This window comes from Balaenoptera borealis, assembly GCF_965194805.1.
Source record: "Balaenoptera borealis genome assembly, chromosome: 1".
In the NCBI taxonomy this organism is placed as follows: Eukaryota; Metazoa; Chordata; class Mammalia; order Artiodactyla; family Balaenopteridae; genus Balaenoptera; species Balaenoptera borealis.
In genome coordinates this window covers 60,338,577-60,359,507 of record NC_138860.1, presented here as the reverse complement: position 1 = coordinate 60,359,507, position 20,931 = coordinate 60,338,577, and the positions used below count along the sequence as shown (strand labels likewise).

Genomic DNA, 20,931 nt, shown 5'->3' with positions numbered 1-20,931 from the left:
CTCTCTCTTTTCCTCATTGCTTAAGGTAAGATAATCAGATATAGAACTTTAAGAAGTTTCTTATTCTTATACTATATACTTTATATACAACGACATTAGTGATCTAGAAAATAGTACATGAGTCATGAAATTGTTCATAAACCCTGTGACCAGTGGCTTATATGTATGAAACATCTTGGTGAAGCAAGGATTTAATACATAAAGCTTCCTATTTTAATTTAGATATCAAAGCTAAAACGTCAAGATTTCGTTTTAGTTTTAAACCAGTAATGGTTTAAAGATTTAGTTTTAAACCAGTAATGATATATTTCGTCAAATCCAAAAAAACAGATGAAATCAAATAAGATGAATTTCTAAAATAAAATGCATGAAATGGACCAGAAAGTACCTGGTGGTAATCTGACTTTGTAATGAAATCACTAGCAGAAATGCCAACTTAGAGGATTTCAAGGAAGGTGTTAATTGATTCTTTAAGCTGCTATCCTGATCCTTTTAAAACACTTAAGTAAAACTTTGAAAAACTACTGTATAGGCTATATTCAAGAATTTTTTTACAGGATGAGCCAAAATAAACAGTGTAAATCCAGCCCAAAGAAGGAAGTAGGTTGTGCATGTGTGTATGCCATAGGTGAGAAAAATACTCAAAGTAATCCAGCATCTAGCACATCCCAGGTACAAGGGTCAAGTCCAGGCAGAAGGGCAGCACAATGTCTGAAGAAAAGTCTGCACAGTGAGCAAGTTTCTAATCCAGGGCTCAGATTAACCCTCTGATCGAATTCTTACAGTTATATATACTGTAAAGACTTCTAAAGTCATGAATAACATTAAAATTTTGGGGTGTTTCATCATTCCAAAGCAATTTATAAAACAAATCTATGTCTACAACAAAAATTATCAAAGAATTGAAAAAATAGTTGATACAAGATTTGATTTATTAAAAAAATGTAATGGCCAAACTGCAAAGATGACTGTGTTGAGTTTTTGGCAAAACTGTCATCAAACTCCCTGCTTCTCTGCAATAATTTTTCTGAAAAACAAGTGATTCTGAGATGGCATTTAGACCAGATCTAAAACTCTGAATATGTATAAAACCTCTTTAGGGGCTTCCCTGGTAGCGCAGTGGTTGGAAATCTGCCTGCCAATGCAGGGGACATGGGTTCGAGCCCTGGTCTGGGAAGATCCCACATGCCACGGAGCAACTAGGTCCGTGAGCCACAACTACTGAGCCTGCGCGTCTGGAGCCTGTGCTCCGCAACAAGAGAGGCCGCGACAGTGAGAGGCCCGCGCACCGTGATGAAGAGTGGCCCCCGCTCGCCGCAACCGGAGAAAGCCCTCGCACAGAAATGAAGACGCAACACGGCCAAAAATAAATAAATAAATAAATAAATTAAAAACCTTTCTTTAAAAAAAAAACAAAAAAAAAACCTCTTTAAGTAAGGAGCCTATACTTAAAAGTTGAAAGCCAAAGGTCTTAATAATGTTTAAACAGTGAATTTAGTGGGCAGAAGACCTAAACAGACATTTCTCCAAAGAAGAAATACAGATAGTCAACAGGCCATAAATAGATGCTCAACATCCCTAATTATTAGAGAAATGCAAATCAAAACTACAATGAGGTACTACCTCACACCAGTCAGGATATGCCCATCATTAAAAAGTCTACAAGTAACAAATGCTGGAGAGGGTGTCGAGAAAAGGGAACCCTCCCACACTGTTGGTGGGAATATAAGCTGGTGCAGCCACATGGGAATGTATGGAGGTTCCTCAAAAAACTAAAAATAGAGTTGCTGTATGATCAAGCCATCCCACTCCTGGGCATATATCTGGACAAAACTATAATTCAAAAAGATGCATGCATCCCTATGTCCACAGCAGCACTATTCACAATAGCCAAGACATGGAAACAACGTAAATGTCCGTTGACAGATGAATGGATAAAGAAGATGTGGTACATATATACAATGGAATACTACTCAGCCATAAAAAAGAATGTAATAATGTCCTTTGCAGCAACATGGGTGGACCCAGAGATTATCATACTAAATGAGGTAAATCAGAAAGAGAAACACAAATACCATATGATATCACTTTTTTGTGGAATCTAAAATATGACACAAATGAACTTATCTACAAAACAGAAACAGACTCACATACATAGAGAATAGACTTGTGGTTGCCAAGGGGGTTAGAGAGGGATGGAGTGGGAGTTTGGGGTTAGTAGATGCAAACTAGTATACATGGAATGGATAAACAAGGTCCTACTGTATAGCACAGGGAACTATACTCAATATCCTGTGATAAACCATAATGAAAAAAATATTAAAAAGAATGTATGTGTATGTACAACTGAATCACTTTGCTTACAGCAGAAATTAACACAACATTGTAAATCAACTATACTTCAATTAAAAAGTGAATTTAGTATCATTGCATCTTCTGAACTTTACCAAAATTCAAATTCAATGCATATATTGAATGCAAAGTTCTAAACAGGTGTACAATGTCTCTTTCGCCCCACAAAATAAAGACTATTATACTTTGTGTAGGAAGAAAAATTACTTACCGCTATAATATCTAATGTATTATCGCAGACTTTTCGGATTTCATTATTTTTATCATGCATCAGATCTATGAGATATGCTGGAGCCTCTAAATAAAAAGTGGTTAAAGAAACAAACTGTGCTTGAGATTGCAGCTATTCAATCATGTTAGAGAATCCTGCATTTCTCTAAATTCAAATGTTAATCTGAAATTTAACTTCAAATTTTAAAATAAAATCATTACTACAAGATGACCAAAAATATTTAATATTTCATTTATTTAAAAAACATGGATAACAGGGATAAGAAAGGGGGGAGAAAAACCTAGATAAAAATGGGTAAGGAAAACAGAGCCAGTAAATCTCAGAAAATCCAAGGCCATATTTTTGAAACCATGAAACTTGTGAAAGTAACTAAAGAAGGAGCTCTACAGCTGCATAGTTGTAAAACTTTGATTGACCTGACCCTCCTAAAAGTTCAGAAAAATTAATTTCACACAAAAATTCACATACAAAAAATTTCACACAACAGAAAAGAATCATAGTCAAACCCCATATATGGGTATGGTTATTATAAGGAAGAGAAAACATAAGACATTTTTACATAAAAGCTGAAAGCTGCAACCCTAATATTTCAAAAAGAAATAAAAGAATTTAAGAAATCAATAGATATATATGAAAGAACAATATGAATCAGAATTAGAAAATTCAGAGAAATAATTCCAGAAATAACCAAAAATAAATGTAAAAATCATTTCAAATATATAAAAACTAAGTTTATAGTAATGCAAGAGTAAATAAAAGCAACAGATAAAACTCTAAGTTAAACAGAAGGTAAAAAAGAAGAAAATTTGTAAAATTTTAAAAAATGAAAAGAAATTAAAAAGATTAGAAAATGACAGATACTAAAGATAGGCAAAGAAGATCCAACATAATATTGATAGAAATTTTAAAGAACAACCAAAGCAACAGAACAAATACTATAAACTACAACTCAAGAAAATTTGCCTAAAATTAAAAAAAAAAAAAAGACGAAACTACATACTGAAAGACTATATTTGCATACTTGGAAAAATCAAGCAAGGATGATGAACACCAAGTCAAATTCTAATAAAACTACTTGGCTTTTAAAAAACACAGAAACATACTTTGGTCTTCCTGGCAAAAAGATCGAGTCACTTATAAGGGAAAAAAAAGTAAACTGTCATCAGACTTTATGACAGAGAATTAGTAGACTACAGACTTCTCATTGGCAGCAATTCAAGGTGGAAAAATACCTTCAAATTGCTGAGGGAAATAACTGGAAATACAGAATTCCATATTCTGCTAAATTATTATTAAAGAGGACAAACTAGTTATTTTCAGATACACATATATTTATTATTCATAGATGTTCACTAAGCAGTATAAGAGACTGTAATCAATTATGAAAGAAATCAATGCAGAAAAATAGAGGAACTGAATCCAAGAAAAAACAGTAAATGAGAAAACATACTATACTATTTAACATACTATAAATCCTAAATAAGCACTGGTTTTTAAAAAGGGATAATCAAAATAATAATTTTAAAATGTTATAAAATTTTTATGTTATAAAAATGAGGTGAAATTACAATACTAGAGAGCAACAAATAACATGGACTATGGAAGTGGAGACATCTAGACTTACAAGTAGAAGAACAGATATATTCGTTTAGAACTTGGTGAGAATGCACATTGAACTTTAAGAGTAACACAAAAGAAAAGAAATGGAATGTATAAATAACAAGTAGGGGAAAAGGGAAGAATAAAGAAAACTCAAATCAATAAAGAAACCTCAATGGATTTAAAAGAGGCAGCGAAGAAAGAGAAAGCTATAATCTCCAGTACTTAAAGTTGGTCTTGGTTAAAACTATTCGAAACAAAGCCCACAAGTTTCTAACAAGAAACTCTAGCACATGTGTACAAGCAAATGACATTTTTTGAGGCAATGATTATAATGCCAAAAAAATTTTATCAAGTTTCATAGCAAGTGGCAAAGACAGAGGTTGACCCAGATCTTCTATTCATCAGTGCTACTTACTATTTTTGGGGGGGAATAAAAGGGATATATTTAAAATGTAGAAAAATATACAGGAAAATATATCTGTGTACACTCAAATTCATTTTTAGAAAAATCTGTAAAGAATATGGTGTTTATTGCCTCTTTTCTCTACTGGAATGTAAATTCCATTAGGGTAGGGACTTGGTCTATTTTGTTCACTATGGTATCCCCAGCTCTGAGAATATAACAGGTGCTCAATAAATTTTTATTTAATAAATAAATAAATAAGACCTACTCTACATACTACCTGTGGATTTTGTGAGGATAAGATGAAAATAAAATTCTTAGGAAACTCTTAGGAATTCTCCGGGGGAATCTAAAAGGATCTAGTCAAATTTGGGTTGTTTTATTTTGCATGCTGAAACTGTCGGGATTATATGAAAATTAATTATTATTATAGCACTGGTTCTCAATTCCTATGAGTTGTGCTCAGAGCCATTTTTGATATTTCAAACATCTTAATATAAATCATATATTTACCTAAAATAAGTCTACACCAACCATTTCAAAATGTCAAGTTTATTTCATTCTGTTAAAAATTTTATCAAATAATGTTCATCAGATTTTCTAACTTAAAAAAATTGGAAAAAGCAATGATTTCCTGCCTAATAAATTTTATTTAAAATATTTAAGTATATTGGTTTCATAGAGAAAAATCACAGTAAAATGCTTAAAATTATGGTGAAATATTTAAATAATGATTTTAAACTATGTTACAAAATACGAGACATACTCAAATATCATTGACATCAACAAAAATCTTGTTTTTTGAAAACCAAAATATTGGGCTGAAGCCCTTCAGCAATCTTTATCCAATCTTAAGACATGGACTAAAGCATCAGATCTAATATTCCTTGATGCTTTTGTAAAAATTTTAATTCAGCAGATCTTTTATCTCCCACTCCCACCATTATCAACACGTTATATTCTTCAGAATAACTATTTAAAAAGTATTGACTTTAGATTCAATGGCTTAACAAAAATCGCACTTGGGAGAAAATGAAAAGAAAGTTACACTGAGAAGAAAAAATCAAATACAAGTAGTCTTAATAGTGTGAGCTTTGGTAATAAGGTACGGAGAGTACATTTAAAACAGACAGACCAGAGCAGAGGTAACACTTATTCACTGTGTGTCAGGCACCTGGTATGTACTTTAAACGTTTCATTCTTCTTTAGTCCTAAGGAAGAAACACTATGAGATGACACATAAACAAGGGGCTGCCTTCCAAAGAAGTTACCTAAAAAACGCTATACTTTCACTTTAATGTTTTCTAATATGTGTTTCTTACAGTGACTTCTGGAGTTATATAAATCTTCTCTACATAAAATATTCTTTTAGAGAGTCTCAACCCAGAAAAGCATATTAAAGGCTCCAAGAAGACCCTGCAGCAAGAATATCTGTTTAACTTTAACTCAGTGTTTCCCAAACTCATTTATCACAGAACCTTTTTTCATTAAGCAACTATTAATTCTAGAGGCACACATTCCATGGAACACAGCTGAAAAGTTATTCCAACGATGTTAACATTGCTCAAAAGTGTATTTCGAATTTATCTTTCTGGGAGAGTTAGTTTATAAGCCACATTTTAAAAATATTTATTACTTTAGGATAAAAAGAGTTCTCTCTAGTGAAGCTGTTACAGCAAAATAGTATTTGCATTTTGACAGCCCTTAGCAAAATGAACATTTCTCAATTAAACTTGCTTTAATCAGACTTGACTCTTGGAGACCTTATATGGTTCCAGAAATTAAACTTGTCCTCAAAAGAAAGGCAATGTTAATACTTAAAGCATGTGTTATTGGCTCTGAACACCAGAGGAGCCTCAAAATGTTTTGAGCAATAGCCCAGTGTATAAAAAAGTATCCCAATTAAATTTTAAATTTTAAAAGAGCATTTACCATTTAGATACATGAATTCATTGACTAAACAAGTTCTAACCACATGGCAGGTACTATAAGTTTTGGGTATGGATAAAAGGAAGACAAAGCCAGTCCTTGAGCTAGAGGAGCTCAAAATCTTTTGGTAGAGACAGGCATATAAATACATAATTTAAAGTACTTTATTAGAGGTGAAAAATAAAGAAATTACTCCCAATGGTAAGAAGGCAGGCACAGGATTAGAAAGGCTAAACTGGGAAGATGGCTTATAAACTTATCTTTGATGAGTTGGAGACTGTCAGGTAAAAAAAAGAAAAAAAAAAAAAGAGAAAAATACATCTGAGTTTGACAAGGCATACGAAGAGGGAATAAGTAATGACAGGGAGGGTAATGTCTGATAAATGATGAGAAATTTGGTATGCTAAGAGAAACTGTGTATTATAAGGTTAAAGGGCAACTTTGGAAAAATAGGTTAAGGTCAGGTTATGAAGAGATATATGCAAAAAACAATTTAGATTTTTCATATGGGTAATGAACGATTTTATGCAGTATTTGAAAGCAGCTTTTTTTTTCTTTTTTTGTACACAAATAAGCAGACCACCACAATTAAAAAAAAACAAAAATCACAAAGATTCAGCTTAGATACATCCACTGCTAGCCTTTCATGACATTCCAAGACTTGGTTTATATATATCCTCTCCTGTGCCTGATGTACATACCTTTATGACATTGATTACACTGGATTTTAATTTTATGTTGATTTACTTGTGTAGCCTTCCAATTAGACTATAAACTCCTTGAGTACAGGGACTGACACTTTTATATGTCTAGCACTTAAAACAGTATCTGTTAGATGGCCAGAACTTGATAAATGTTTGCAGAATAAACAAATGATTAATTATGTAGTAAAAGAGACAGCAGACACAACATTTTCAACTAAGGGACTGGGTGGATGACATTTATTATCGACCATGAATACAGAAGGTAGACTTTTTGAGAGGTAGATGTTAGCAATATCGAATACCCTTTTGGATGCAATAGTGATAAAATACCAATTTCTGAGTATCTCTCTGTGTTGGGAACTATTACTATTAAATCCACTAGTACTGACAGCTATCCTATAGGAGGTCTTTTTATTTTAATAATATTATGGCCATTTTATAGATGCAAGATTGTATGCTCAAGGAAATTAAGTATGGACATTATCCAATGTCCTGTAGCTAGTAAGTGCATTTAAAATTAGGGCTATTTAATTATATTATATTATATTATTTAATTATAATGCTTTATAGGCCATACTATGCCCCCTTAGGTAGGTGGAAGACATCCAGGTGGCAGTTAGCAACAAATGCCTGGGACTCAAGAAAGAGGTTTCGAAGATATCACATACTTGTTAGCATATAAGTAGCATAGGAGCTGAAGTCATGGGAATAGAAGATGTGTTTTCCCATGTATAGTGAATAAGGTAAGATTAAAAGAGGACTAAGGATAGTCCTAGGAACCTGTGACATTTAAGTTATGTTAATAGAGAAGGAAGTTATGAGATATTTGTTAGGTTTTTTAGGAAACCTGACAAGTTAATAAAATTGTTCTCCAATGTATCTTACCTATATACTGATTTGGGGTAAATAGCTTCTATGAAGAATAGCTTGCCCTCTAAATTTATTTCAAAACTTGATATTTTCTACAATATTTGAACACTTGCAAGAAAAAATACCTAAAAATGCATCTTTTCTTAATATGTGAAGTGTCATTATCTATGGTAAACATTGAAGGATACGTGTTTCCTTGATTATGACATCTCTTGTGGCTTGGTGGAAAACCATTTGGTAGAAGACATAAATTATCTGACACACAAATTCATCATCTTCTTGTTGAGCTGAAAAGAAACAGAAAACTTCAAATAAAAGAATACTATATTATACACAAAATTGAAAAACATTGAGGGGAAAAATGAAGAATGAGAAAAACTAACGGTGACAAGGAGACAGGTAAAGGACAATTAGTTTAAATTATTTATAATATATGGGTGGCATGTATCATTTACATCTTAGGTGTTTTTTCTAAATTACATGATGGTGATCAGTCAAAAAATTTCATAAAAATATATTTTCAGAAGTTTTAGTAAATTTGGTTGTGGTCAAACTAAATAGGTTAAATTACTTTGAAATACAAAAATAAAAAATAAGAGTGTAAAGAGAGAAATTATATCATCTCTGAGTCCAAACCACACTACTTGAGACTGTTCATCTCAAAAGGTTGTATCTAGGAAGAACTGAGAAACAAGACATGTTTAAGAGAATAGTAATGGTGCTTTTCTGTAATTTTTGCTATTTTTTGCCACCAAGTATAAAGAAATTGATTAAGTTAACGTCTAAGTCCCCAATGTGACATGGCAACACTTACCACCACTTGTGGGGACTTCTTTTTTTTTTGGTGCCTCATAAAAAAGTTCTTCAAATAATTCTAATTTGTAACATAAACCTGGTTTTATTTTGTCTCTATAATGTTGACCTCACATGAGAAAAATGGTTCTTAAAAAATCACATCTTCTAAGTTTTTGGTAGAAATTAGACTGTTATAAACAGGTTTTTTCTTTGTTGAATAATGTTAACAAAATTAAACTTTACTTATTGGTATGAAGTAATAAAGTAATTTTAGTTCCAATCAATTATACTAGTAAAAAGGAATGTTACATAATCATACAAACTAATTAAGAAATGTTTATTATCATGAAAAGAAGACTAACAGAATAGTGGATGACCACTGATTAATAAATGTAATGGCAAAAGCAAATACTTATAGAAATCCAATTTTTAGATACTGGTTATGAAATTTGATTTACTAATAGTCTGCTAACAACTCTTGGCAACAGATCAGTGCTATCTGTTAGACAAAGATTTACAGGTCAACAGAGCATCCAACCAGCTGTGTGGAATAAATTGTGGTCCCCTCAAAGTCCAACTGTTCCAAATAATTTTCCTCACTAACTTGTCAAAGTACCAGTCTCTTAGACTACTTGGGTTAAAATTTTATTAATTTCTCTCTTGGTATATAGTGTTCCCTCACTTAACCCCAAGGATTTTAATCTTGAAAATCCATATATTTCATAAAAACAGTAGTATACAGCCTCTGCCTGTGATAACCACATGTCAGAGAACATCAAAATATAGTAAAACACTGAGCTGGCTCTGTTATTATCTCTCAGTCATAATCAAAATGGGACAGCAATTCAAGGACCCAGATCATTTTGTTTCAACTTTCTCCAGCTCACCACAAAATCCTCATTCTCATTCTGCCAACTACATTATCTTTACTTTCACCTCCCAACTACCTGGTCTTTTAATAATTTCTAATCCAAAAACTCCTGGCTGTGTGAAGGGTGCACCAAAACAAATACATATACACTATTTGTAGACATACTTCAAATATGGAGGCACTATCTCTAGATGACCATTAAAATGCACTATGTTAAAGAATTTACAAATCAAACTTTTAAAGATTTAGAAGAGAAAAATGGGCAAAAGACTTAAATAGGCACTTCACTTTATTAGCCATATCCAATAACCAATAAATACAAATAGGTACTCAATTTCATTAATTATTAGGGAGATGCAAATTAAAACCACAATGAGATACCACTATGAAGGCTATAATTAAAGAGGCTGGATGCCAAAATATGTTGGTGATGTAGAATAACTGGAACTTTTGTACATTGCTGGTGGGACTGCAAATTGGCACAACTACTTTGGAAAACAAAGTAGTTGGCATTATTTCTAAAGCCAAATATATGTGTACTCTGTTCTGCTCCTAAGTATGTGTCTAACAGAAATGAGTAAATATGTTCACTAATTGAAATGCTTAAGAATGCTCATAGGAGCATTACTTATAATAATAGCCCATCAATTACAGGAAAAAACTGTAAAAAACACAAATACATGGAGGCTAAACAGTGCACTACTAAATAAACAAGAGATCACTGAAGAAATCAAAGAAGAAATAAAAAAATACATAGAAACAATGACAACGAAAACACGACGACCCAAAACCTATGGGATGCAGCAAAAGCAGTTCTAAGATGGAAGTTTATAGCAAATTTAATCTCACCTCAAGAAACAAGAAAAACCTCAAATAAACAATCTAACCTTACACCTAAAGCAACAAGAGAAAGAAGAACAAAGAAAACCCAAAGTCAGTAGAAGGAAAGAAATCATAAAGATCAGAGCAGAAATAAATGAAATAGAAATGAAGAAAACAAGAGCAAAGATCAATAAAACTATAAGTTGGTTCTTTGAGAAGATAAACAAAATTGATAAACTTTAGCCAGACTCACCAAGAAAAAAAGAGAGAGGATGCAAATCTGTAAAATTAGAAATGAAAAAGGAGAAATCACAACCGACACCACAGAAATACAAAGGATTATAAGAGACTATTACAAACAACTCTATGCCAATAAAATGGACAACCACAAAGATATGGACAAATTCTTGGAAAGGTACAATTTTCCAGGACTGAACCAGGAAGAATTAGAAAATATAACCAGACCTATCACAAGTAATGAAATTGAAACTATAATTAAAAATCTTCCAACAAACAAAAGTCCAGGACGAGATGGCTTCACAGGCAAATTCTATCACACATTTAGAGAAGAGTTAACACCAATCCTTCTCAAACTCTTCCAAAAATTGCAGAGGGAGGAACTCCCAAATTCATTCAACGAAGCCACCACCAACCTGATACTAAAACCAGACAAAGATATCACAAAAAAAGAAAATTACAGACTGATATCACTGATGAACATAGATGCAAAAATCCTCAACAAAATACTAGCAAACAGAATCCAACAACACATTAAAAGGTTCATACACCATGATCAAGTGGGATTTATCCCAGGGCTGCAAGGATTCTTCAATATGTGCAAATCAATCAATGTGATACACCATATTAACAAATTAAGGAATAAAAACCATATGATCATGTCAATAGATGCAGAAAAAGCTTTTGACAAAATTCAACACCCATTTATGATAAAAACTCTCCAGAAAATGGGCACAGAAGGAACCTACCTCAACATAATAAAGGCCATATATGACAAACCCACAGCAAACATCATTCTCAATGGTGAAAAACTAAAAGTATTTCCACTAAGATCAGGAACAAGACAAGGATGTCGACTCTTGCCACTCATATTCAACATAGTTTTGGAAGTCCTAGCCACGGTAATCAGAGAAGAAAAAGAAATAAAAGGAACACAAATTGGAAAAGAAGAAGTAAAACTGTCACCGTTTGCCGATGACATGATACTATACATAGAAAATCCTAAAGATGCCACCAGAAAACTGCTAGAACTGATCAATGAATTTGGTAAGGTTGCAGGATAAAAAATTAATGCACAGAACTCTTTGGAATTCCTATACACTAACAACGAAAAATCAGAATGAGAAATCAAGGAAACAATCCCATTTACCATCACAACAAAAAGAATAAAATGCCTAGGAATAAACCTACCTAAGGAGGCAAAAGACTTGTAGTTAGAAAACTATAAAACACTATGAAAGAAATCAAACATGACATAAGCAGATGGAGAAATATACCATGTTCTTGGATGGGAAGAATCAATACTGTGAAAATGCCTATACTACCCAAAGCAATCTACAGATTCAAGGCAATCCCTATCAAACTACCAATGGCATTCTTCACAGAATTAGAACAAAAAATTTTACAATTTGTACGGAAACTCAAAAGACCCCAAATAGCCAAAGCAATCTTGAGAAAGAAAAATGGAGCTGGAGGAATCAGGCTACTTGACTTCAAATTATACTACAAAGCCACAGTAATCAAGACAGTATGGTACTGGCACAAAAACAGAAATATAGATCAATGGTACAGGACAGAGAGCCCAGAGATAAACCCATGCACATATGGTCACCTAACCTATGACAAAGGAGGCAAGAACATAAAATGGAGGAAAGACAGCCTCTTCAATAAGTGGTGCTGGGAAAACTGGACAACTACATGCAAAAGAATGAATTTAGAACACTACCTAACACCACACACAAAAATAAACTCCAAATGGATTAAAGACCTAAATGTAAGACCAGACACTATAAAACTCTTAGAGGAAAACATAGGAAAAACACTCTTTGACATAAACCACAGCAAGATCGTTTTTGACTCACCTCCTAGAGTAATGAAAATAAAAACAAAAATAAATATATGGGACCTAATTAACCTTATAAGCTTTTGCACAGCAAAGGAAACCATAAACAAGATGAAAAGACAACCCTCAGAATGGGAGAAAATAGTTGCAGATGAAGCAACGGCAAAGGATTAATCTCCAAAATATAGAAACAGCTCATGGAGCTCAATATCAAAAAAACAAACAACCCAATTAAAAAATGGGTGGAAGACCTAAACAGACATTTCCCCAAAGAAGACATACAGAAGGCCAAGAGGCACATGAAAAGATGCTCAACATCACTAATTATTAGAAGAATGCAAATCAAAACTACAATGAGGTATCACCTCACACCAGTCAGAATGGCCATCATCCAAAAATCTACAAACAATAAATGCTGGAGAGGGTGTGGAAAAAAGGGAACCCTTTTGCACTGTTGGTGGGAATGTAAATTGATACAGCCACTACGGAGAACAGTATGGAGGGTCCTTAAAAAACTAAAAATACAACTACCATATGACCCAGCAATCCCACTACTGGGCATATACCCTGAGAAAACCATAATTCAAAAGGACACATGTACCCCAATGTTCACTGCAACACTATTTACAATAGCCAGGGCATGGAAACAACCTAAGTGTCCATTGACAGATGAATGGATAAAGAAGATGTGGTACATATATACAATGGAATATTACTCAGCCATAAAAAGGAATGGAATTGGGTCATTTGTAGAGACGTGGATGGACCTAGAGTCTGTCATACAGGGTGAAGTAAGCCAGAAAGAGAAAAACAAATCCCGTATGCTAACACATATATATGGAATCTAGAAAAATGGTACAGATGAACCTATTTGTAGGGCAGGAATAGAGACACAGACATAGAGAACGGACATGTGGACACGGGGGTAAGGGGAGGATGGGATGAATTGGGTGATTAGGTTTGACATAAATACACTACCATGTGTAAAACAGATAGCTAGTGGGAACCTGCTGTATAGCACAGGGAGCTCAGCCTGGTGCTCTGTGATGACCTAGATGCGGGGGTAGGGGGGGAGGGAGGTCTAAGAGGGAGGCGATATAGGCATACATAGAGCTGATTCACTTCATTGTACGGCAGAAACTAACACAACATTGTAAATCAATTTTACTCCAATGAAAAATAAATAAATAGATTAGAAAAGAAAACAAACAAAAACAACCACCCTACTATCAATCAACAGTAGAAAGGAAAAATAGTGGTATATTTATTTATACAGCAACAAAAATAAACATAGTTCTGTACAAAACATAGACAAACCTCACATTTATAGGGAAAAAGAAACAAGACTCTATTTCTAAAAAGCTGAAAACCAAGCAAAATTCATCTATGGGTGATAAAAAGAAAAATGGAAACCACTCTGGCAAAGGTGGTAATGACTGGGAGGTGGCAGGAGAGGGACTTCTAGGGTGCTGGTAATGTTTCATTTCCTCATATGAGTGGGAATAACATGAGAGCGCTCATTTTGAAAATTCATTGTGCTATACATACTTACAACTTGTGTATTTTTCTTTACGTATTATACCTGGTACAGGAAAGACTGAGATTAGAGGGTCTTTTTAAGCTTTCCATATTAGTATATTTAACTTCTATACTAATTAGCTACTTTTAATGTATATCTGCTATGGGCAAATTGCATCCCTCCAAAATTCATATGCTGAAGCCCTAATCCCAAATGTGACTATATTCGGAGATAGGGCCATAAGGAAATAAGTAAGGTTAAATGAGGTCATAAGGGTGGAGTCCTGATCCCACAAGATTAGTAACCTTATAAGAAGGGATACCCAAGCACTTGTGTGTGCTCGTGCTTTCTCTCTCTCCCTCTCCCCCACTTCCTCTGCCCGCCTGCCACATGAGGATGTTAGGACACAACAAGAAGGTGGCCTTATGCAACCCAGAAAGAAAGACCTCACCAGGAATCAAATTGGCTGGCACCCTGATAGACGTCCCAGCCTCTAGAACTATGAGAAAATACATTTCTGTTGTTTAAGCCACCAAGTCTGTGGTATTTTGTTATGGCGACCTGAGCAGACTAACACAAGGTCCTAGAGAACTTGGCCCTAATAAAATACTATTAGAGTCAGACAAATTTTGTATGCAATATGGAAAACGAAACCTTGGCCCTTAAGAGCAAAACAAAGGTAAGGGGAAGACTATCTAGGCCTCCACTATCCAGTATTGTAACCATAGCCAATGTGGTTAGTTAATTTTAATTAAATTTAATTTAAACTCCAGGTTCTCAGTCCCAACAGCCACATTTCAAGTATTCAATAGCCACATGTGTTGGACAGTGCAAATAGAGAACATTTTCTTCACTGCAGAAAGTTTAGAGGACAATACTATATATGGATCTAGGAGGGAATATGGTGATTAGAATTAGCTTCCAAATAAACTTTTCTGATTAGAAATCAAGATATTAAAAAAAAGGGTTTGTGCAAGATAGAAGATCCAATTCAACCAAAACAAAGCTCAACATAAAGAAGAAATGGTAGAATATTAGTTGTTCAAGGCTGGTAAGAGGAGGGTAGTGTCTGTGAAATTGGTCCTGAATCACTTTATAGCAACATTCTTAACTTTGCAACCTAAAGCTATTTGATACTATGCTACCTAATCCCAGTAAAAGTATATTTAATTCATTTTCCTAACTATATAATTTAAGTTGCTGTAAGATGAGTAACGCAACAAGATAAATAATATTTCATGATTGTAGATTCCACATTTAAAAATCTAAACTCATAACTTGTTTATATACTAGCATAAAAATAAATTAAGATAAATTATAATTTACCATTTAGCAACTCAATGAGTGCAGGGATTATCCCAGATTTGGCTAGCAATGCAGCACAAGAGTCATCCATAGACACAGTTCCAATCATTATAACCACTTCTAAAACAAGGTCATCTTCTGCAGCACCTAGTAAAGTCAAATCACAGAAAGTTTTCATTGAAATGTCCTGATACAAATCCTTTCATATTGCCAAAATTCTAATTCACAGAAAAGATACTAAAAGCTATTAAATCAGTTCTTATGAATCATTAACACGCTTATAAATGTGTCCTTTTTCCAAAATTCCATGTTCGCGGAATTCCATTCCATGATGACAGTTCGTGGTGGTGGGGCAGTAGAGAGGTGGAGATAAGTCTTTGCAAATACAAATGAATGACAATGTAAACACAGAAAATAGAAGAGTCATTTGAATGCCTCAAAGAACTTAGTGTGTGCATGTGAACTCGTGTAGAGCGGGATGGTATCTAGTAATTTTAAAAAGGCAGGATAAAAAAATAAGAAGGCAGGATAGGAAAGGGAAACTAATATTAAAAAAACATACTGTTAGGGAAGAGAGTACATACATATACGAGGAGAACTAGTGACTGCCTTTCTGAGAGAAAGAAACTAGAACTAGGGCTAGAACTAGAGGTGTGGGAAGAAAATGTGTTACGTAGTACAATAATGGTCACAAAATACTGTTCTAGCAGCCTTATCCACAACAGAAAGAAATAACTTAATGATTACGCAGAAGTGAAATATTTAGCACAGACCTGGTTTGAGTTTATCCTTGAGGTACGGAACCAGCTTATACTCCTTAAGAACCAATTCCCAGTCTAAGTCTGGAATGGTCAAATTTGCAAGAGTTCCTAAACATTCAATCACAAACTCCTCCTCTTCATCATTAGAGATTTGAGCTGCAAGGTCCCCAACATAATCCTGAATAAAATAGAATTTTAAAACAAATTTAAAATATGATTTCTGCAGAAGAACTAATCTAATAATTTAACCCATAGGAAGAAAAAGTATTAAATGTGATTCTCTTGTTTTAATAACCTTGAGCTAAATAGCTAAGGGAGACTATGGTGAACTGGTTTAAGGCAAGCAAACTGGAGTGAGGATGAAAAGGTTAGGGATAGGGATCGTAAAACAAAAACAACATTAAAACTTAGGTTGAGATTTCTAGGAGCTAAACTTACAAGGAAGTTGAAGAAAAACCAACTTGGGTCATGAATTAATATTTGACAAGAGCTAAGGAAGAGTTATATTTCCATACACAGCACTTTAAAGCTTTAATTCTCAGGCTATTTTAATACACAGAAAGCCAAAAACTACACTTACAATAAATAAATTTTTAGTTGGTCCATCATGCTGGGAAATGTTCCTAATCATTTTCATCAGCAATGGATCCTTGAACTTCAGAGCCCTCTTCATGAGCATCTTCAGCCCATTTCCTGATAACAAAAACAGAAAAACTCCCCCAATAAAGGTTCATTTAAATTTAATGATTTTTAAAATTTTCGGTTCTCAAAAAACCCCAATTTACACACAGAAAATACGTAAATATTAAGTGTACAATTAATTTTAATAAATGTATGCCCCTGTGTAATTCGTACCCATATCAAGATACAGAATATTTCCATTCAATGCAGAAAGTTCCTTTGTGCTTAGTCAATCTTAGTCCCCCAATACAATTACTTTTCTTCTTTTCTCCTCCTTTTCCTCTTCCTCCTCTTCCCCTTTTTCTTATTTTTTATTTTTAAACACAGATTAGTTTTGCCTCTTCTAGAATTTCACATAAATGGAAGCACAGTATGTATATGAAATATGTACCACAAAGTTTTAAAATGTAAATACTTTTTGACCCATAAAAATTGTACTTCTAGGAATTCATCCTAAGAATATAAAAATGGAAACATGAAAGATTCAGAGAAAGGAAAATTACTGTAGCATTGCTTGTAACAGAAAAGAAGTGGCAACAAACTAGCAGATTAAACTATGGAAAATCCTCTAATGGATTATTTTGCAGCTACTGGCAATTATGTTTTATTAAAGTATTTAATCATATGGAATGATATTCAGATATTAACTTCAAAAAACATGTCACCATATATAGAGAGGATCCCATTTTAATTTAAAAATACGCAGAAGCATTGTACCAAAGTTTTACCTATGATTATCTCTGGATAGTGGGAGTAAAATTTTTAATTTTTTCCTGTTTGCTCATTTGTACTTTTTATAATGAACATGTATACTTCTCAAATACGAAAAAACTATTGAGCAAACTCTGAAATATCATAACGTATGATGAATCATTTTATGAAGGTACTATAGAAACAAATAGCTAATACATTTGTATTGCAACATCTTACACTGTAACAGATTGCTTTGCAAATAAAAAGTTTTATTTCATCTAGAAAATATTTTTAAAAATCAAATTTCAATTAAGGGTAACTGACCAAATGGTTTATAAAATGTTACTAAAGGGTAAGCGTTTCTACTCATGATGTAAGAATATTCTGAGTCTGACATTTAAGGATTATAGCTATAATTTTTAAAACTATTTAAAAATAGGATTTACATATTTACTATATTTCTTAATTCCTTATTATCTATTTTCCATCATATGCCAATAGCATATGATAGAGGTTATCTATGAAGCTCAAAGGCACTAACCTTCACAGATAAGCTGTACGTTCCTTTTGTTAGCAGCTAGATTAATGCAGAAAGAAATGAGTTCCAAGTCAATTCGTTCATCCGAACATTCAAAGAGCATCTTCATTAACTAGCAAGAAGCACAAAACATATTTTACTCAAAAAACCCCCAAACACAGAAAAAACCACAGGCACTATTTTATCACAGTATGTTACCTTAGATTGTATGTTGGAAATAATATAATACAATTACATTTTCAACATAGAAGTGGTAGGCTTTTACTGTTGAATAACGGAATGCTTAATGAACTATTAGATGCTCAGCATTCAATATGAACTTCCAAGTACACTGGAGAATATAAGAGGTATATTAGATAAAGCCTTTTCATTTAAGGAATTTAAAATGTTGTGTGGAAGTAGACCATTCTGAGCAATGAAAATAGCTTGTGCAAAGGTTACAAGGCAGGAAAAAAAGTCATTCTTCTGAAGAATTAAGAGAAGGCCAAGCATGGTTGGAGTGAGGGAAATACTGTTAAGAGATAAGGTGAAAGCCAGATCACGCAGGATTCTGAAGTACACGTTAAGGATTTTGGGCTTCATCCTAAGGTAAATGGGAAGACATTAAAGGCTTCCAAATAAGGAAAGTGTAAGGATAAGATTTACGTTTCGAAAAGATCTGGTCAATGTAGAAAATAGATTGAAACGGTAAGAAAATGTGGCAAAACCATCTAAGGGGCTAGTGGAAAAGTCGAGGTATGATGATGGTTGCCTGGACTAGGTAGAGCAGTGGGGATAGAGATAAAAAGGATGGCTCAGAGATATATTTAGGAAAGAGAATCAAACTGGGATTTAATAACTGACTAGATGTTGGGGTTAAGGGAGAGGAAGGGTCAAAGATGACTCACAGGTTTCTGCCCTAAACAACAACATGGATGGTGGTGCTAACATTTACCAAAAGACAGAAACCAAAGTAGGAAAAAACTTTAAAGGGAAGACAGTAATTTTGGTTTTGGACATGCTGAATTTAAGCTGCCTATGTGACAGTCTGGTGCAGATAGTCAGTAAAAGTTATAAACACAAGTTTAGAGGACATGTTTGGACTGAAGGTATAATTTTAGGAATTGTCATTTATGGTTGATAACCGAACCTGTAAAGCTGGACCCAATCATTTGGGAGTGTGTATAAAATAAGAAACGAACTCTACTTAATGATAAGAGAAAGGGAAGGGACTTCCCTGGTGGTGCAGTGGTTAAGGATCCATCTGCCAATGCAGGGGACACGGGTGCAAGCCCTGGTCCGGGAAGATCCCACATGCCATGGAGCAACTAAGCCCGTGCACCACAACTACTGAGCCTGTGCTCTAGAGCCCACAAGCCACAACTACTGAGCCCGCGCGCCACAACTACGGAAGCCCACGTGCCTAGAACCCCTGTTCCGCAACAAGAGAAGCCACTGCAATGAGAAGCCCACACACTGCAACAAAGAGTAGTCCCCGCTTGCTGCAATTAGAGAAAGCCCATGTGCAGCAACAAAGACCCAACCCAGCCAAAAATCAATCAATTAATCAATAAATTTATTTAAAAAAAAGAGAGAGAGAAAGGGAAGATGGATCTGAGAAGCAGCAGACAGAAGAGTAGGAAGAAAAAGGCAGGCCACTTACGCCATTTAGCAGTAATCTAGATTTGTCATGATGAGAGATAGTTGCTATGTAATAAAGGAGAAATGAACAAACCTTAAGCTATACTTTTAAGAAGCCTGTCTACTATTATTGGTAAATAGCATATTAACTTAGTGCATATTATATAAATATATTTTTCTCTTAGTCAAATTGCTAACAACATATGGAAGTCAATCCTAAATTTATAACCTAAAAATTTCTTATGTTTTATCTCAGTGGATACCTTTTTAGATCAACACGCCTTTGTTGACTGGTTAGACCCTATTTTGTTAAATCTTGTTTTGGTTATTCTCTATGTTAGTTCCAAATAACTTCTAAGTTTCAAAAAGGATACATGGTGAACACACAAAAATTAATCTTATTTCTGTATGCTAGCAATGAACACCTGGAAACCAAAATTTAAAAAGCAAATCCACTTACAATTGCTCCCAAAAATACTTAGATATAATTCTAACAAAACTATATGTATATATATAAAATTCACTATTTGCTGAGAACTACAAAAACACTATAGCTGGTGAATGGTTGGCATGTATCATGCCTTTTCCCAGAGAGCACTTCTTTAACACAAATGTTGCTGCTAGTGGAATCTTTAATCACTAACACTTAATAATGTTGCAGAACAAAAAAATTCTATGGCAAAGATAAAATAATCTTAATTTATTGGATATACTTTTAACAGATTTTGCTACCTATTAACTGCCAACTAAATTACAAATTAATAAAAATGTAGGTGACAATCCTCTAAAAATGTAAATATATACAGTATGTTTTTCATACTCTAATTAAAAACCCACTCTAGATTTCTTCCAAACTTCTCCTAATACAAGAAGCTTTTTTAAAATAACAAAAGTCTGTTTGTTACATCAATGCAATGTTTAGCAAGGCAAAATATCTGTCGCTGTTTACTTGAAATTAACCTTGTAGTATGAAATTTGCCCTTAAGAACGGTGTTACAGGGTGATTTGTTAGAAGCTGAGGGTTTTTGTTTTGCCTTGTTTTTGTAATTTCCACGTTAAGTCCTGTGGTGAAATATTCAGGAGCTAGCTTTTTAAAAAATAATGCACGGTTTAAAACCTTATCCAACACCTACATCCCCAAATCAAGAGAAATC

At 33.7% G+C, this 20,931-nt stretch overlaps 1 protein-coding gene across 2 annotated transcripts in view; it reads right to left on the bottom strand.

Annotated features, from left to right (window-relative positions):
* KIFAP3 (kinesin associated protein 3) overlaps positions 1 to 20,931 on the bottom strand; it is a 167,291-nt gene that overhangs the window by 45,943 nt on the left and 100,417 nt on the right. For both annotated transcript variants that reach the window (XM_082383822.1, XM_082383823.1), the window contains exons 12-17: positions 18,161 to 18,269; positions 16,826 to 16,938; positions 16,258 to 16,423; positions 15,506 to 15,631; positions 8,281 to 8,379; positions 2,564 to 2,649 (exon numbers count right to left, since the gene is read on the bottom strand). In XM_082383822.1, the coding sequence (XP_082239948.1) occupies positions 2,564 to 2,649; positions 8,281 to 8,379; positions 15,506 to 15,631; positions 16,258 to 16,423; positions 16,826 to 16,938; positions 18,161 to 18,269 (699 nt within the window). The remainder of the gene's footprint in view (positions 1 to 2,563; positions 2,650 to 8,280; positions 8,380 to 15,505; positions 15,632 to 16,257; positions 16,424 to 16,825; positions 16,939 to 18,160; positions 18,270 to 20,931) is intronic.